Here is a 16482-nt window from a genome sequence, read left to right on the forward strand (position 1 = left end):
ACGGCCCTGATGTCTACTTACCTTGGAGTAAGCATCACTGACCACAGTGGGACTTAGGTCTCTGTAAATATGCATGGGACTGCACTGCACCTAACTCTCTAGATCAGCCTTTCTCAACCTGTGGGTCCCCAGATGTTGTTGAACCACAACTCCCATCACCCCTAGCTAGCAAGGCCAGAGCTCAGGGATGATGGGAGTTGTAGTCCAACAACATCTGGGGACCCACAGGTGGAGAACCACTGTTCTAGATCCATCTGAGGTCGAAAGTGCATTGTACAGTGGTACCTCGGGGGTTAAGTACTTAATTTGTTCCGGAGGTCCGTTCTTAACCTGAAACTGTTCTTAACCTGAAGCACCATTTTAGCTAATGGGGCCTTCTGCTGATGCTGCGCCGCCAGAGCACAATTTCTGTTCTCATCCTGAAGCAAAGTTCTTAACCTGAAACACTATTTCTGGGTTAGCAGAGTCTGTAACCTGAAGCGTATGTAACGTGAAGCGTATGTAACCCGAGGTACCACTGTATGTGGCATTCCTCATTTGCCAGCAATTAAGAGATTCATTATGTTACAAACTGGAGGGGCTATGACTTGCAATCGGCAGCCACACATTATTTACAGTACCTTTGCATTTGTATCCTTGCTTGATTATACCCCATAGCTGCAATTAAAAGACAAAAGGTATAAAAAGGCATAAAAAATAAAGCCGGGGAAAAAACAACCTCATTATGAAGGCAGGAACAAAAGGCTACAAAAGTGCAAACAGGAAATTACTGCTCTCAACACCCTTCCTGTTAGAAAGAGCTCTCCATTCATCTGTGAGGCTCAAGGCAGCACACTGGCCCTCGCCATTTCCAGGACCAACAAGTGAGAGGCAGCACAGGAGAACTGACTTCAACAGATCACCATAAGGACTCTGGGCTGGATACACAATCCTGCACACTCTCACTGTGGTCTGGAAAGTGGTGTACACACAACAGTTGCTACAATTCATACCTTATAAAATACTGCATTTTGGTGTGGTTTCCCCACCAAACTATTTTTGATTCAAATTGAGAAAAAGAATACCCTCGCTACATTTTAAGCTGTTAACATATAGACACAGTTTATTTCTACATTTTTAATTCATTCAATTTTGGCATACAGTCGAAGCTCTGTTTATGTAACCCTCTGGTTACATAAACCTTGGGATGCACGCGCGGCAAACCCAGAAGTTTTTTACCAGGTTTCGCCACACATGCATGCGCAGAAGTGGTCCTCAGGTTGCGGAAATCTCGGGATCCAACCGGACCTCTGGAATGGATCCCGTCTGCAACCGGAGGTACCACTGTATTGGGATTAAAAAACGTTGAGATTTTTTAAAAAACAGCAGTTAAGTTGCAATTTTGTGCACTAATATTGAGGAACTTCCAGCCCACAGTCCAAATTAGGCCTCACAAGCATCCCAATTTGTCCCATGAGGCCAGTTTCTTCAAATCATACCCACCTGCCCTGCACCTGGCATCTTATGTGACATCAGGTGAGGGGCAGGTAGAGTTGCTACTGCCAATGCATAACTGGGAGCCTTAAAGGGCATTGACAAGGGAGACTTCCTGTCACAACCAATCAGCTGATTGACAGCAACAGCAAACCAGCAGAAATCAGCTGCGCTACTGAGTTTCTCATAGGAGCTCAGTAGTGCTGCTGACCTGTGCAGAAAAGCAGGGCTTGAACTGAGTGCCTACCAGCAGACAGGCATTTGATTCAAGCTCACTGGGATCAGCCGTGCTATTTGCGGTTGACCCCTGCAGAAAAGTGGAGCTTGAACTGAGTGCCCTATTAGCTGATGGGTGCTCAGTTCAAGCCCTGCTATGATGCAGGAGCCAACTGCAAATAGACCCGGTCAGCTGATTGGTACCTCAAAGCACCTTATCACCTGATGTCACTGTAAGGTCAGGTAAGTAGCAGGTGGGTGGTTCTGCCCACCTGACAAATTTGACCCATTTCATACAATGGCCGGATTTGATTCCCCACCTCTGCTATGCACATTTGCCTGGGCACCGAGTCCCATGAGCTCGGTGGGACATATTTCTGAGTAGGCATGTATGAGACAGACATAGAAAGCGCTGTACTATAGGTCAGAGTGCAAAAATGCATGCAAAGTGCCCCAATTCCAATCCCTGATATCTCCAGGGAAGACCTGGAAATATTCCTGTCTGAAGCCCTGAGCTAGATAGGCTCATGTTCTGACTCAGTGGAAGGTAGTTTCCTATGTTCCTAGGACTGCACTCTAGGGCTCAGTTTCAGACTCCAGTGCCTTCAGTTACAGTCATCCTCGCTTTTGATACCATTCTCATATGGTCTATTTAGACTCTCCTACAAAACAAATGTGTGCGCAGTTGATGTTTTTTACATTTATTCAAGCCGTTGAAACAGAGCAGGATAAAAAGTGTATTATAAAAAATGAAGAAACAAACACGTCTTAGCCCACAAGTACATTAGAACTGCACTAATCCATACTTACAAATCCAGCACAATGCTCACAGAACGTTGGCTTAAGATAGGTCATCTCCTGAAAGTTATGTATAAAACCTGGTCCCATTTTACACTGCAGCTGTGATTTGGCCCTTAGAAAATAAGCCATCATTTCTCCTTTGCTGATAAGGCCATCCCTGTTTCAAAAGAAAAAAAGGGGGGAGGTGGAGAGATCTGTTAGTTCTAAACCACAGATCGGGTTGACTCAAACTCCCATTATCCTGACTACTGGCCAGGTTGGCTAGGGCTTATGGGAATTGGAGTCCAACGACGTCTGGAGGGGACCTCATTGGCAGCCCCTGCAGCAGATAAACAGAGCACCGTGTCCCTTCTCCATGGGCATAGTCTCTCTTGTTTTAGAAAATGATACTGAACAACAAAACTTTTCACCTGCAGTCCTCATAGCGACTGATTAATGAGTGATCAGTTCCATGTAACTTATGTATGATGCAGAGTTTCATGAAATATTCAGCGGGTTATATACAATGCTGCGCAAATAGACTTTCACGAGCACAATGGGACTTTCTTTTCCCTCCTGCAGTCCCTCAATCTACTCCACAGGGTTCCCAAATTCTTCCTAGCGGTGAAAAAGGAAGGGAAAGTCCACTTGTATGAGTGGAAATCTGTTCCACTTGGAATGGTAGGGTAGGATACAACCCAGGTTTAATAACAGGGATTCTGCAAGTATTGCTCATCCTTTTTCCTTTCTATTTATGGTCAGTTCTACCTATGTGGCCACAATCCCTTAAGCACTTCTGATTCACCTAGGTGCATCAAAACCTGAGTTTGGACCCTGAACTAAACAGCTTACACTGTGTGGTCACTCTCGCATGTAAAATGGGAATATTAATCACTTGTTCCATGGGCTGTTTAGATTATGAGTGAGAGAAGGAAACGCCAACACCCACCTGGTCATTCTGGATATGGCTGAGTATAAATTAAAACAAATTTAAGTAATTTCTGTTTGTTTCTTGACACTTCTAAATTAAGGCTTCAATTCTATGCACACTTATTTGATAGTAATCTCCACTGAACACAGTAGGGAGCTACCTCTGAGTAAACTTGCAGAAGGTTGCACTGCAAAACCATAACAGGAGCAAGACCACTTACTGATCTTTGTCTAATACGCAGAACGAATCCAGAAAAGGGAAATTAGCTGCAATGCTTTCAAAGTCTTTTTGAGAGATGTAGCCATCATGGTCATGGTCATAGTTCCTAAAAACAGACTGAAAAATGCAAGAAAATTATACAGTGGAAAGTAAGGAGCAATAGATTATGACAACACAATTTAAAATCAGAGCCAAGTATAATGATAGGTAAAGGTAAAGGTACCCCTGCCCGAACGGGCCAGTCTTGACAGACTCTGGGGTTTGTGCGCCCATCTCACTCAAGAGGCCGGGGGCCAGCGCTGTCCGGAGACACTTCCGGGTCACGTGGCCAGCGTGACAAAGCTGCATCTGGCGAGCCAGCGCAGCACACGGAACGCCGTTTACCTTCCCGCTGGTAAGCGGTACCTATTTATCTACTTGCACCCGGGGGTGCTTTCGAACTGCTAGGTTGGCAGGCGCTGGGACCGAGCAGCGGGAGCGCACCCCGCCACGGGGATTCGAACTGCCGACCTTTCGATCGGCAAGCCCTAGGCGCTGAGGCTTTAACCCACAGAGCCACCCGCGTCCCCCAAGTATAATGATAGCAACCATTAAATGAAGAACATTACTGAAGGTCAGGTACTATATGCCCAATATCTTAAAGCAAAAACCAGCTTCTAACAACTGATTCATATCAAGAACTGATATGTCTGTATCATACTGAAAGATGATTCAACCAACCACTAAATGAAAACACACCTCCCCCTTCCCCAATATATACTCTCCTGTGCACTTCATTCATCAATCAAGGTCCTACTCTGGGTGTCCTTGCTGACTTGAGTTGAGCAGGAGTCTACCAGGAGCAGGGCCTTATCAGAGGTGACACCAACAATGTGGTATTCTGTGCAGTCGAGGATGAAAGAGAAACCTTCACATTTACTCAGAGGTAATTTGGACCTGATCCCTGGATCCTATTGGTGCGGATTCTGTAGGTCAGCTGCGGAGTAAGTGAACTTCCGCTTAAAGGCCCACCAACAGAAAGGTAAATACATTTATATATTCATTATGGATTTTAAATACTGTGCTTTCCAACCCCGCAGGGTGATTGGGGGTTGTTAATGGTGGGGGTTTGTAATAAAGGAGCTGCAGTTCATACATGCTGACAGGGATACTGTTAGATCCTTAAAGAATTTGGAGCCCAGATCCAGATTTGCAGAAAAAATTGCACATGCCAATTTACAGTGGTACCTCGGGTTACATACACTTCAGGTTACACAATCCGCTAACCCAGAAATAGTACCTCGGGTTAAGAACTTTGCTTCAGGATGAGAACAGAAATTGCGCAGCAGCGGCGCGGCAGCAGCGGGAGGCCCCATTAGCTAAAGTGGTGCTTCAGGTTAAGAACAGTTTCAGGTTAAGAACAGACCTCTGGAACGAATTAAGTACATAACCAGAGGTACCACTGTATATGTATAGATGCTTCCGGGCAAATTAAGATGTCAGGGCTGGGATCTCATCTAGAGCACCAAGCCACCCTATAAGGTAGGGAGCCTGTGGTCCTCTGGTAGGTGTTGGATCCAATTCCCAGCAGCCCCAGAAAGCATGACCAAGGCTAGCGATGATGGGAGTTGTGGTTTAACTACATCGGAAGGACCACAGGTTCATCACCCCTGCGAGAAGTAAAAACAAAAACAAAAAAAACTTAAGCTTCTAGGTTTGGGGAAAGGGGAGGAGATCTGGATCTCAGCACAGAAGTCCTGGAACTCCTTCCTGCAGACAATGCTTCTGGCCAGCTGCCTAGAAGTTTAACCAGAGGGCACCTTGGCACCTCAGTGCAGATGGAATTGCCACCTGAAATTGACTCCTCTTTGGCAATGTTTGTAGCCAATTAGACCTATTGGACCCTGTAGAGTGATAATTATAGGGTGCATTAGTCCTCACTTCCACAGTGTGCTTTAGGCATGATTTCCCACTGTCTAAAAAGAACTTTATGTTTATCATGTGCACACCATCACATGTGATGAACATGCACACATCTGTTTGTCATGAGTGCATATGATGGGAAGATATAATTGTATAGTGGCAGCATCTATAGGCTGAAGGCATATGATGCAGTTCTGGGTCAGTATGTGCCAGTATACGGGGTGCAGTACATGTCACACCCCCATACACTGCCTGCAAAAGCAATATACATTGCCTCTGATTTATGGTGAGAGAGGAGTAGATACCACATGTGCTGAAGTGAACCTATGCGCAACAGCACATGCCCACGGTTTCTATATGGCTTTCTACCTATGTAGCATATTCTTGCTTGTGAAGCAGCTCTAAGAACATGCACATCCCATGACCTATTTGCCAGTGGAATTGTTTGGTTTTCAAATATAATAACAGGAAATACCGTATTTTTCGCTCTATAGGACACACCGGACGATAAGACGCAACTAGTTTGGGGGGGGGGGAAGGAAACAAGAAGAAAAAAATTCTGAACCCCAGAAGCCAGAACAGCAAGAGGGATATGGCTTCTGGGATAGCCTCTCGCTGTTCTGGCTTCGGGGACAGCCTTTGAAGCCTCTGCAGAGCAGTGGGGTGCCTTCACCCCACTGCCCTGCGGAGGCTTTGCGCAGCTAACCCCAAGCTAGAACAGCGAGACGAAGCGCTGCACAGTGCTCCGTCTCCCTGTTCTGGCTTTGGGCTTAGCCGCGCAGCCTGCATTCGCTCCATATGACGCACACACATTTCCCCTTACTTTTTAGAAAGGAAAAAGTGCGTCTTATAGAGCAAAAAATATGGTAAGTTTTTCACCTTGTAAAACTGTGCTTTATGTATTAAGCCTGCACCAGCACATTCACATACTATGCTAGACAATCCTATGCATGTTGAGGAACTGCATCCCTAATCCTTCACTGACGCCGGGAGTGGGAACCTTTGGCCCTCTAGGTGCTGCTCAACTACAGCTCTCATCAGCCCTAGTAATCCTCGCCAGGGATAACAGGAGTTGTAGTTCAGCAACATCTACAGGGCCAAAGGTTTCCCGCACCTGCCTGACACCCATGTATACCTTGAGCAGCCACACAAGTCATTCTGAGCACTCTCTCAAATACTTACATCAACTAGTTTTTGGATGTGTTTGTTAATAAGGTTCGGGTCAGGTTTCGGTATGACTCCGGACGCCCATTCAAGTGGCACCACTGTCTTGTTAGGGGTTGTTGGAGAGGTAGGCTGCTAACGAATAAAATAAAAAAGCATTTTTAGGATGCACTGTGAATGAAGTTAAGGGTGACTTCTTAAAGGATGCGCAGCTTGCCGCAGAGGGAGTCCAAAGTTGCGTTTCAACTTTCACATGAGATATAGGCTATAAGTCATTACCCCTTATAGTAGTGCAATACTTAAACTCTAGTCTAAGAAATAGATCACAAGTGAAGATAACGTTGCACCAGAAGGAATGGCTGCAGTGAAGATACAGCATCACACTAATATGATTGTTCCATCGGCACAAGTGTTTCTGCTTGCCTGACAGAATGATCTCCATCCCCCCACCCCAGGTGCTCTCCTGGGTCCCCCCTCCAACTGGCAATGGGGGCAGCGGGGAGGAGAGGTGGGAAAGCCTCTGCCGCACGACAGAAACCGCTTGGTTGAATCCCGCCCTGTGTCTGTTTGTTTTTTAACAATGTGACTCTGTTTCCTTCTCTCTCCGATTCCTTTGCATATTACTACAATGGAAGAATGAAACGGCAACAATGAAAGGCAGTGACCTTCAACAATGTCATCACTGTCCCGGGTGCCTGGTAATCAATGAATAATCAGTGACATTCTACTCTAGAGTGTTGGGCACAGGTGAATATGCAATAAATAAACAAAAAGTATCGACAATCAAAAACGGCAAAACTTCTGAAGCAGGAAGCACATTTCGTTTTTCAATTGCATATGCAGCAATGCAATTTACTTCCAACATTTCCCCTTCCCCAATTTCTCAAACAAAAATAAGGTACGGATCTGGACCATTTTGCATTCCCTCCCATCCTGCTGTGAATATTAATAAGGGGGGCGGGGAGTAGTGCTGGATCTTCCTGACAGATAAGCATTTCTTAAATAAATAAGAAAATAAATATTACTAAAAAAACCCAAGTATATTACAAAGTTATAACACTCCTAAACCATAAAAAGTTACATACTGATTTTGAAGTCCTTGGCTCCAGCACCAGTGAGAGCTTATAAATATCATCTTCTGTGTGGTAGAGATCCAGGGAAAGCTAAGAGTCAAACCAAAATAATAATAATAAAGTATTATTTTAATTACTGTGGCGGAACTAAAGAAGTGTAACAAAATAAGAGAAACATAACTCCAACGGCTTCAGAAGATTACAATTTTTCAACAGACACAGTTGTGGGGGGAGGGTCGGGGCAGTGGCGTAGGAAACCCCTTCGGCACCCAGGGTGGGGTGCCAAGGGACAGGGTGAACCACCCACAGGGGTGGGGCAAATCACCCAGCTGCGTGCGCGCGCCCTCAGCCACCCTACAGCTGGGGGGGGGAGGCAGCAGGCAGACAGCGCGGAGCCTGCGGACACCTGAGGCGTGTGGCTCAGGCATGCTGCAGGACCTGCGGTGAGTGCCGCCTGCCATTTTGTCACACCTCTCAGGGTGACACCCGGGGTAGACCGCACCCCCCTTCCTATGCCCCTGGGTCTGGGGTGCATGATCCTTTCCCCACCCGTGACCTTTCTGCTGCAAAGCCTCTGTTCAGTTCCAGATAGTGTATGTCTGCAACTGTAAACATGAGAAGAAACAGAGGCTGTTTTGTACAGAAACTGCACTGAATGTCACAGTTTTTGGTGGAGCTAGCACCAAGGTTGCTATCTCCTGAACATAGTCCAAGTCGGGCTACTTTTCTTCCTGCTTGCTTTTTGCCCCAGTGCAAAACCTTACATTTGCAAACAAATCTCAGTACTCATAAACAGTGCTTTTTTTTTTTAAGGGGTACTCTCATTTTCCCACTCATACTGAAATACCGCCCCTCAATGAGGCCAAAATTAGATTCACAAAATGTTTAAGGGTATGCGTACCCCTGCATCCCCCCAGAAAAAAGCACTGTTCATAAACATAAATCACGACACAGAACAGAAACTGACCCACACATCTGCTTCAGCATCAGGTAATATTCAAAGCATAAAATCACGACGATCATATTGAAAGGAGGGTGGTGATCTGCTATCTTTGACAGTTGTGTAGCAGAAGGAATTTTGGTGGGACAGATTGACAAGGGATGCCAAGGGCTGCACCTGCAGAAATTCCCTTTTCCACACAACTGTTAAAAGTCAGAAGATTTGGGTCTCCCTTTCACTGACCACAGGGTCATTCCCCAAAATGAATTGTACAACAAGAACATGAGAGCTGCGTAGGCTAGATCATAACATGGCACTGCCTTTGGGTCTGATCCAGAAGCTCCAGCTACTGTAGAATGCTGCAGCTAGAGTAGTGATGGGGAAAGACTAATAGCAACACATGACACCCACCTGCTACTAGGTCAGGTTCAAGGTTCTTGTACAGAGCCCTGAATAACTTAGGTCAAGACACCCCAAAGACTGCCTTACTCTGTACACTCCAAGTCAAACAACACTGAGATCATCTGGGGGAACACTATTAGTGATCCACCATGGACCAGATGCATGACTTACATCAATGAAAACTTGAAGTTATGCTTTCAGTTCTGTGGTCCCAACTCTGTCAAACCCCTTTTCCTGAGTTCCAGATGCCTGGTTAACACTGTTTTATTTCAGGAGGACTTTGCATCATGAATGCTTTTCTGATGTTTTAAAATGTTCTATGTTCTTTGTTTAAACCCCTGAGGTATTAAATTTTTGAGGTTTTCATTTATATTTTTATCATTGTCTTTTCTGCCCTCAGCTGAGTATCTTGGATCAGTCCTAAAGCTGATCATGTGACTCCCAGGGCTATTGCTGTGCTGCATAAATTGCATTCCCCCCTCTTTTGCTCACCTTGGTTTTTCTTCACATTAGGTAAAAATAAATAATTGAGCCAATCTTCAAAGCTGCCCCTGTTGGAAAAGGAGAGGGAGGCTGGCTTTCCAGCTTCCAGAGCAGCCTCTCTGAGCACTGTTCTAGCAAGGCTTCCACACAAAAAGGTACCACTAATCAGAAAATTGAAAGGAAGAAGGGATAGATCACTGCATTTTGCAATAGGGAAGCTGAACACACGAGCCCCTTGACCCTGAGGAACAGTATGACCTGAGTACTACATGATTTTGTGGGTCTCGTATTTCCACCTAGAGTCATTCTGTGGAGAAGTGTGTCCCTTTTCTAGTTGATGGGAATCTATGTGCCTCACTCTCATACAGAGCAGCAGCACCTCCAACATTCCCTGCTTTGTCCTTTCTACAGATTTTATAACCAGGGATAGCCATTTACCACTAATTTTCTTTGTTTTCCTAAGACCTATTTCTCATTATCTACAGTACTGTGAGTCCATCTGAAACCCAGAGCTTTGAGTTTAATCTTGTTAACCTCTTCCCGTCCCCTTTTTAAATTTGATGTTTTCAAATTTTATATTTAAAACGACTTCTCTGAGTTAGTTTCAGTCTGATGAAAAAGAACGTATTCACCACAGTTTTCACAGACTGTAAAAACATCTGGGGCTTTCCAGATATTTGCATAGTTTCAGAGTTTGTACAGACCACAACATACAAACTATTGTTCTGTGCTTCAGTGTACCTCCACTTTCCACAATAATTATAATTGTTAATTCATTTATTGGTTGTATAGTGCACAGCCTAAGCAAAACAACATGGAGCCCTGTCTCAAACTGCTTTCAATTAGACGTTTGACAGCTGCGATGGAACAAGCAAAGGGAAAGGGTAGAAAGTGCAAGGAGAACAAGAGATGAATGTGAGAAAGAAAACACATTTACATCCTTTGTTTCCGATTTAGGGCCAATGGACAACAGCCTTAAAGTCACTTATTCTAAATAATACTGTTCTGAGTTTGGGGTGGGGAGTAGGCAGCAAGCCAAGACCCTTCTAAATTCTGGATACGGCAAGTGTTAAAATCTAAGCAAGGATTTGAATTCCTGGAATAGCCATGCTAGCTTCCTGGTATGCTAATGGGCCTCGAAATATGGGTCACGAAGGTAGAAAAGGGAAATATGCTAATCCAAAAGTCCCAAGTCACATCCATTTCAGGGTGCTTACATTTCAAAGGTGGTTGAATAAAGACCCCACTGCACAACCCTTATTCCCTGAAGTGTTTCTTTGAATCCCAGGCTATGTCTTTAAACTCTAGGTTTTGAAGTAGCTTGTGTTGATCCAAACCCACAGCCCCACTAGACACAGGGATGGAGGCCTGAATGTTGTACCAGCTGCAGTGGACATTAATTCTGCAATGCCGCCTCAATGCTAAAACTGATTAGTTTTGATTATAGGAAAGAAGGCAGCAGTTTTGTAATGATTCTTTAAAACAATGGCCTTGAGTGTCTTAAAATATTATTTATTATTATTTAATAAATAATAATAAAATAATAATAATAAAATAATAATAATAATAATAATAATAATAATAATAATAATAATAATAATGGCAATCCTGAAAATGTAAACAATAACTGCAACGAATTATCAGGGCAAGAATCCTCCAGGGAAGCTTCTCTGTATTTTGCTACAGGAGACAGGAGGTTCACTCTCACTAATGCTTTAGCAAAGCTGAAAGAAGCCCATTTTGCACTTCAGCTCCTTATACAGATTGAATTATATAAAATTCAGCAAAGCGCACGTCAACACCAACAGCTGCTGCCAATGTTCAGACTGCTGCAGTGACGTGAACTGCATGCAATCTTCCTGCAGCCCACTTTCCCCTTCAGTCATCTTGTTATTTTGCTGCAGCCGTATCTATCAGGATGGAAAAAGTTTCAATGTATTTATTGAGCAACGAATAGAGAGAATGGAAGAATACCAAATATCCAGATATAAAACTGGACCAAGGACCCCGGTGGAAACAAGAGTGTAAAATACAGTGCTCCTTATAATCTGAATTGACCCCATTTGGGCAAGCTGCAGAAGGCTGCTTCTGAACTGTTATTTATAATGTACTACAGTGTGAGAGTCCTGCCAACCTAGCAGTTTGAAAGCATATCAAAGTGCAAGTAGATAAATAGGTACCATTCCGGCAGGAAGGTAAACGGCATTTCCGTGCACTGCTCTGGTTCGCCAGAAGCGGCTTAGTCATGCTGGCCACATGACCCGGAAGCAGTACGCCGGCTCCCTCGGCCAATAAACCGAGATGAGCGCCACAACCCCAGAGTCGGCCACGACTGGACCTAACGGTCAGGGGTCCCTTTACCCTTTACCTTACAGTGTGAGAGCAGAGGTGGAAATGTTACAAAGATGATAATGTGTTCCTTTGCTGGCTGAACAGATGCTGAACATAAAATATTTATTTTTTAATATGGAAAGTGTTCTCTTGGCTTCCAGCTACAACAGCCACATGGACACCCTCCCTATTAAAGCTGGATCTCTCTGGCTACCCAACTATGAGAACCAACTGCATGGGGTGGATATCACAATTATATCTTCATGCTTATGAATCTTTCTGGTCAGCCATTGCTGGAGAAAGAATGCTGAGAATGTGAACGCTGAGTCACAGGACAAGTTGGAGAGAGAACATGATGCTGGGTGGCCAGACCCTTTAAAGGGCCATGTGAGCTTGTGAGATCCCACAAGATCCCAGGGAGGATCAGACCCTCTCCTGGCCATGGAGGCTGCCTTGCTGCCCTGCAAATCAGCATTGGCATGGAGATGTGCCAAACTGTGAGTTGTATTAAAGGAGCTTCAGCTAACATTGTGGTTCAGAAGGGAAAATGCATGCCCGCAAAAATAACTGTAAGTGAAAGAAAACAGAGAGAGTACACCCAAATTTGTTTATTGTTCTGTTATGCAGCTTTCAATATTCATTCCCTGCCCTGCCCCATCGCTGTGACACACAAATTAAGACTTTAAAAAAAGGCTGAAAGAATTTTAATAAGCAGGCTATGCAGCAATGCTACTACTTGCGTGCATGTGTATGGAGGGGCATATAAAGGGATGCCAACTTGAATAAAATACTGAGGGGCCATTAAGCTTTGGCATAGTGCGTTGCCCAAACCCAGGTTTGTGGTTCAGTTCTCTCCTTACTAACCATGAACTGGAAGCCATAGTTTGGTTTGCCATGTTGTACAAACCAGGCCAATATCAGTGCACATTCAGCAGAGGGTGTGAATTTATTTTATCATACGGCAAGGATAAATTCTTTGTGCAAATTGTTCGTCAAAGTTGTGAAACGAATAATCTACAATGTAAAATGAAGTATTTGAAGGAATGAAGTAAGGCTCCTTGCGGGTTAATTCCCACCTAGCTGGTATCTGAATATTCTCACGTCTTTATCATTTTTATCTCTCTCTCATTTATTTGGGTTTCACTCCCCAGAAAATGTGAAATCTGTGCTATTAGCAAGTCTACCAAATTCACCCCTGCCTTTTTACATCTCCTCCTTGCCCTCAAAGAAGACAGTGGTGGAAGGAAAAGGAATGTTTTCAAATTCAAATTTAACGGAACTTACTGTTAGCAGGTTAATTAAATCCATGTTTGGCTCAAGGTGGTGAGAAGCAGTCTGCAGGGAAACCAGCTCACTCAAGGTGACTGAAAGCTGCTGCATTTTAACTATGTTGACTTTGTTCTCATTGATCCAGTCTGGAAAGACGACATGAACGGCTATCAGGTCCTTCAGGTGGACTCCTAAGATTGGGATTTTGAAGCCAACACAATCAGCAAAAGCTTTGCGGTAGCTGCAGTAGTTCCCATTGGAAGAGACTAGCTCGGTCATTTCGTTCCAGTCCTGCAAACAAGGTATAGAAGAAGCAAAACTCCGCAAAAGCATCCTTAACATTGCTTTGATTTATCTTAAAGAGGCAGCGCTTAGGGAAATCATACTGGGAGGACTGGAAACCTTTTCTGGGGGGGGGGGGAATGGTGGTGAGGGGCATGATCCAATAACAGAAGCAACTCACACAATTTCTTCCAGCACATTTTTGAGGAAAGATCATAGCTCAGAAGGAGTTCACATAGTTTGCATGCAGGAAGTCCAAGTTCAATCACCAGAACCTCCAGTTAAAAAAGAGATAGTGGGGTGGGAAAGAATCCTGCCCAAGATGTTGGTGAGATGCTGCTAATAAACAGACTGGGCTAGATGGGCCAAAGGCCTGACTCAGTGTGAGTCACCTTCACTTGTTCTCAGCCTCCCTTATTCCAGTAAGAAAGGACATCTTTTTGAAAGATTACATTTGAGTTTGCTCATGTTCCTCTATATAATATTTATACAGACGTTGAGTCCATTACAAGAGAGGTGCTCTCATACCTTTGAAACTTCTGAGGAAAGGTGAGAATGAGTTTCTTTGAGACGTGAAATAGAGCTATGGCTTAGTCCTCCTACAACAGCCATCAGGGTATTGAAATTTTGAAGATGAAGAAGTTTCTGTAGAGAAATTAGACACATTGCTTACTTGTTGATAAAAATGTTACCTGTTTCATTGTTCTAACAAGCCAAATGTATGGCTCTATCTGCAATCATACACACACTTACTAGATAATCCAACTGATAATAACAAGCAAAGGTCCTGCAAACCTAGCAGTTCAAAAGCATGCCAGTGCAAGTAAATAAATAGGTACTGTTGCAGCAGGAAGGTAAATGGCACTTCCGTGCACTCTGGCACTCGTCACAGTCCTCCGTGCACCAGTAGCGGTTAAGTCATGCTGGCCACATGACCCAGAAAACTGTCTGTGGACAAACGCCGGCTCCCTCGGCCTGAAAGCGAGATGAGCAGCACAACCTCATAGTCACCTTTGACTGGACTTAACCATCCAGGGGTCCTTTACCTTTTACCTTATAGTTATTTGTTCCAATGTGCAAGACCTAGAATAATAGCTCTTGACTGTTGGCATGGTGCCTGATGAGAACTATGTTAAAAATGAAAGGCAAAAAATGGTTTGCCAAACTGAATTTATTTTTTCTCTCTTCAAACTATCCTGGTAGAGATATTAATAAATGAACTTTACTGGGACATCCCCAAACCCACCTAAATGTGTAAATGATGAATTCTTAGCTGTAATAATATTACCAAAATCCTCTAATGTTGAATCAAATATTTTAGAAGTTCCTATCAAGAAGCAAACAAAACTAATATAAACCTTATGAACAATAAATCACCCATGACAGTAGGATTCACCACTGTATTTTATAAGAAACTTGAAGAATGCATAGTTCAACAATTAGTATGTATAATAATGACATAGCTACAATTAAGTTACTACAAAAGGCATGAGCAGAAGCTGAAATGGTAATTATAGCCAATTCAGGTACAGATCTCTTACTCTAAGGTTCAAAGCATCCAAAACTGGACAGCTATCATAGCAGAAAGGCTTAACAATTTGATAATAATCTAATGCAGGCAGCACTTATTTTCTCTATGCAGAGAAAACATTTGATTGGCTAGAGTGGAAGTTTGTGCACTGGAAAATTTTAATGCAGGAGAACAATATCTTTGATATACAACAAATCTACAGCAAGAATTTACACCAGCAAATCCCTTTCATAGTCAATAATTTACAGAGGTACAAGAAAAGGATGTCCTTTGCCACCAGCACTGTTTGTTGCCTTCCCCACCCCTTCCCAACTAGCCACTTATATTTGGAACAATATCAAGATACCTGGAGTAACACTGGGATAAACAGAATGTAAGCATTATCCTTACAATGAACACTAGTATCTGGGCTCCCTACATACCCTCTTATTTTGGACCTCCATACCACAGTATTTCATTCCAAGGTCATTATTACCTGTGCAACATTGATGAATTTTGTGATTACTTCTGCCCTTTGCTGAGGGGTTGGTTTGCTAAGGACCATCAACTGGACCCACTTGGAGATGCCATTAAATAAAGCGATTGATCTTTCCAAAGTTGGGTTGTTCTCCAGGCAACCATGGATCACATAGCTCTGATAATCTGTAAACTAGACAAATTCATTGTTATATGGCTCTTCTAAACCACAAAAAGGACATATACTGCAGTAGACCAACATTCCCTGATAAGACCTATAACTTAGGAAATCTGACCTTTAAAAAAAGAACTCCACAGTGCGCATAATTTAATTATTGTTTGATGAACACTGCACATCCTTGAAGGACAGGGAGAACTACTAGCTTTTATCTCTGTTTGGATGAGGAAACACAGTGGAGCCTTGTGGTATCTTTACAATATTTCTTTTAAAAAATGTAACCTGAGCATAAGCAGAAGTCCTTGCACAGGGCTTACACTTATGGGACTCATCAGCTGAATCCCACCCACAGATCTGAAGCTTGCCAGCAGCAAGCAGCACAAACACCTTGATCCTGGACATTAGATCCTCATGGAACTTCCCGATTTGTTTACAAAGGATGCCAACAAAACCACCAATGAAATACAGAAAACCTCTGTGAACACTAAGGTGCCTGATGACTTGATGGTGGTTCTAAGCAGTTCCCTTGTAAAAACTATGCGGACCTTTAAGGATCTCTGTTTTGGATCCATATTTTTTTTATCACAGTAGTGCTGGAAAGCATCCGATCCATTATTTTCATGGCTCAGTTAATGGGACACATGTGACCTGTGATTTGGAGGTGATTTGGAGGTGATTTGGAGGGGGAAACTCATTAAAAAATAAGCAATTTCAACAGGATCTACTTTACTGGATCCAGTTTGTGTGTTTGCATATGCACACCTCCTCTCTCATAGACACAATATCCCCCAACTCCTGTAGCACCCCCATTTCTGGCAGCCGTCTCACAATCATTCTGTTTTTCCTGCCCAT

At 43.6% G+C, this 16482-nt stretch overlaps 1 protein-coding gene across 3 annotated transcripts in view; it reads right to left on the minus strand.

Moving 5' to 3' along the window:
• RASGRP3 (RAS guanyl releasing protein 3) overlaps positions 1-16482 on the minus strand; it is a 30890-nt gene that overhangs the window by 4720 nt on the left and 9688 nt on the right. For 2 of the 3 annotated variants that reach the window (XM_082216249.1, XM_082216247.1), the window contains 8 exons: positions 15472-15645; positions 13994-14110; positions 13199-13474; positions 7771-7848; positions 6704-6820; positions 3621-3736; positions 2500-2647; positions 621-657 (listed from right to left, as the gene is read on the minus strand). In XM_082216249.1, the coding sequence (XP_082072375.1) occupies positions 621-657; positions 2500-2647; positions 3621-3736; positions 6704-6820; positions 7771-7848; positions 13199-13474; positions 13994-14110; positions 15472-15645 (1063 nt within the window). The remainder of the gene's footprint in view (positions 1-620; positions 658-2499; positions 2648-3620; positions 3737-6703; positions 6821-7770; positions 7849-13198; positions 13475-13993; positions 14111-15471; positions 15646-16482) is intronic. The other variant, XM_082216248.1, reaches the window with a different exon arrangement.

The sequence above is a fragment of the Podarcis vaucheri genome (assembly GCF_965113315.1).
Source record: "Podarcis vaucheri genome assembly, chromosome: 3".
Taxonomy (NCBI): domain Eukaryota; kingdom Metazoa; phylum Chordata; class Lepidosauria; order Squamata; family Lacertidae; genus Podarcis; species Podarcis vaucheri.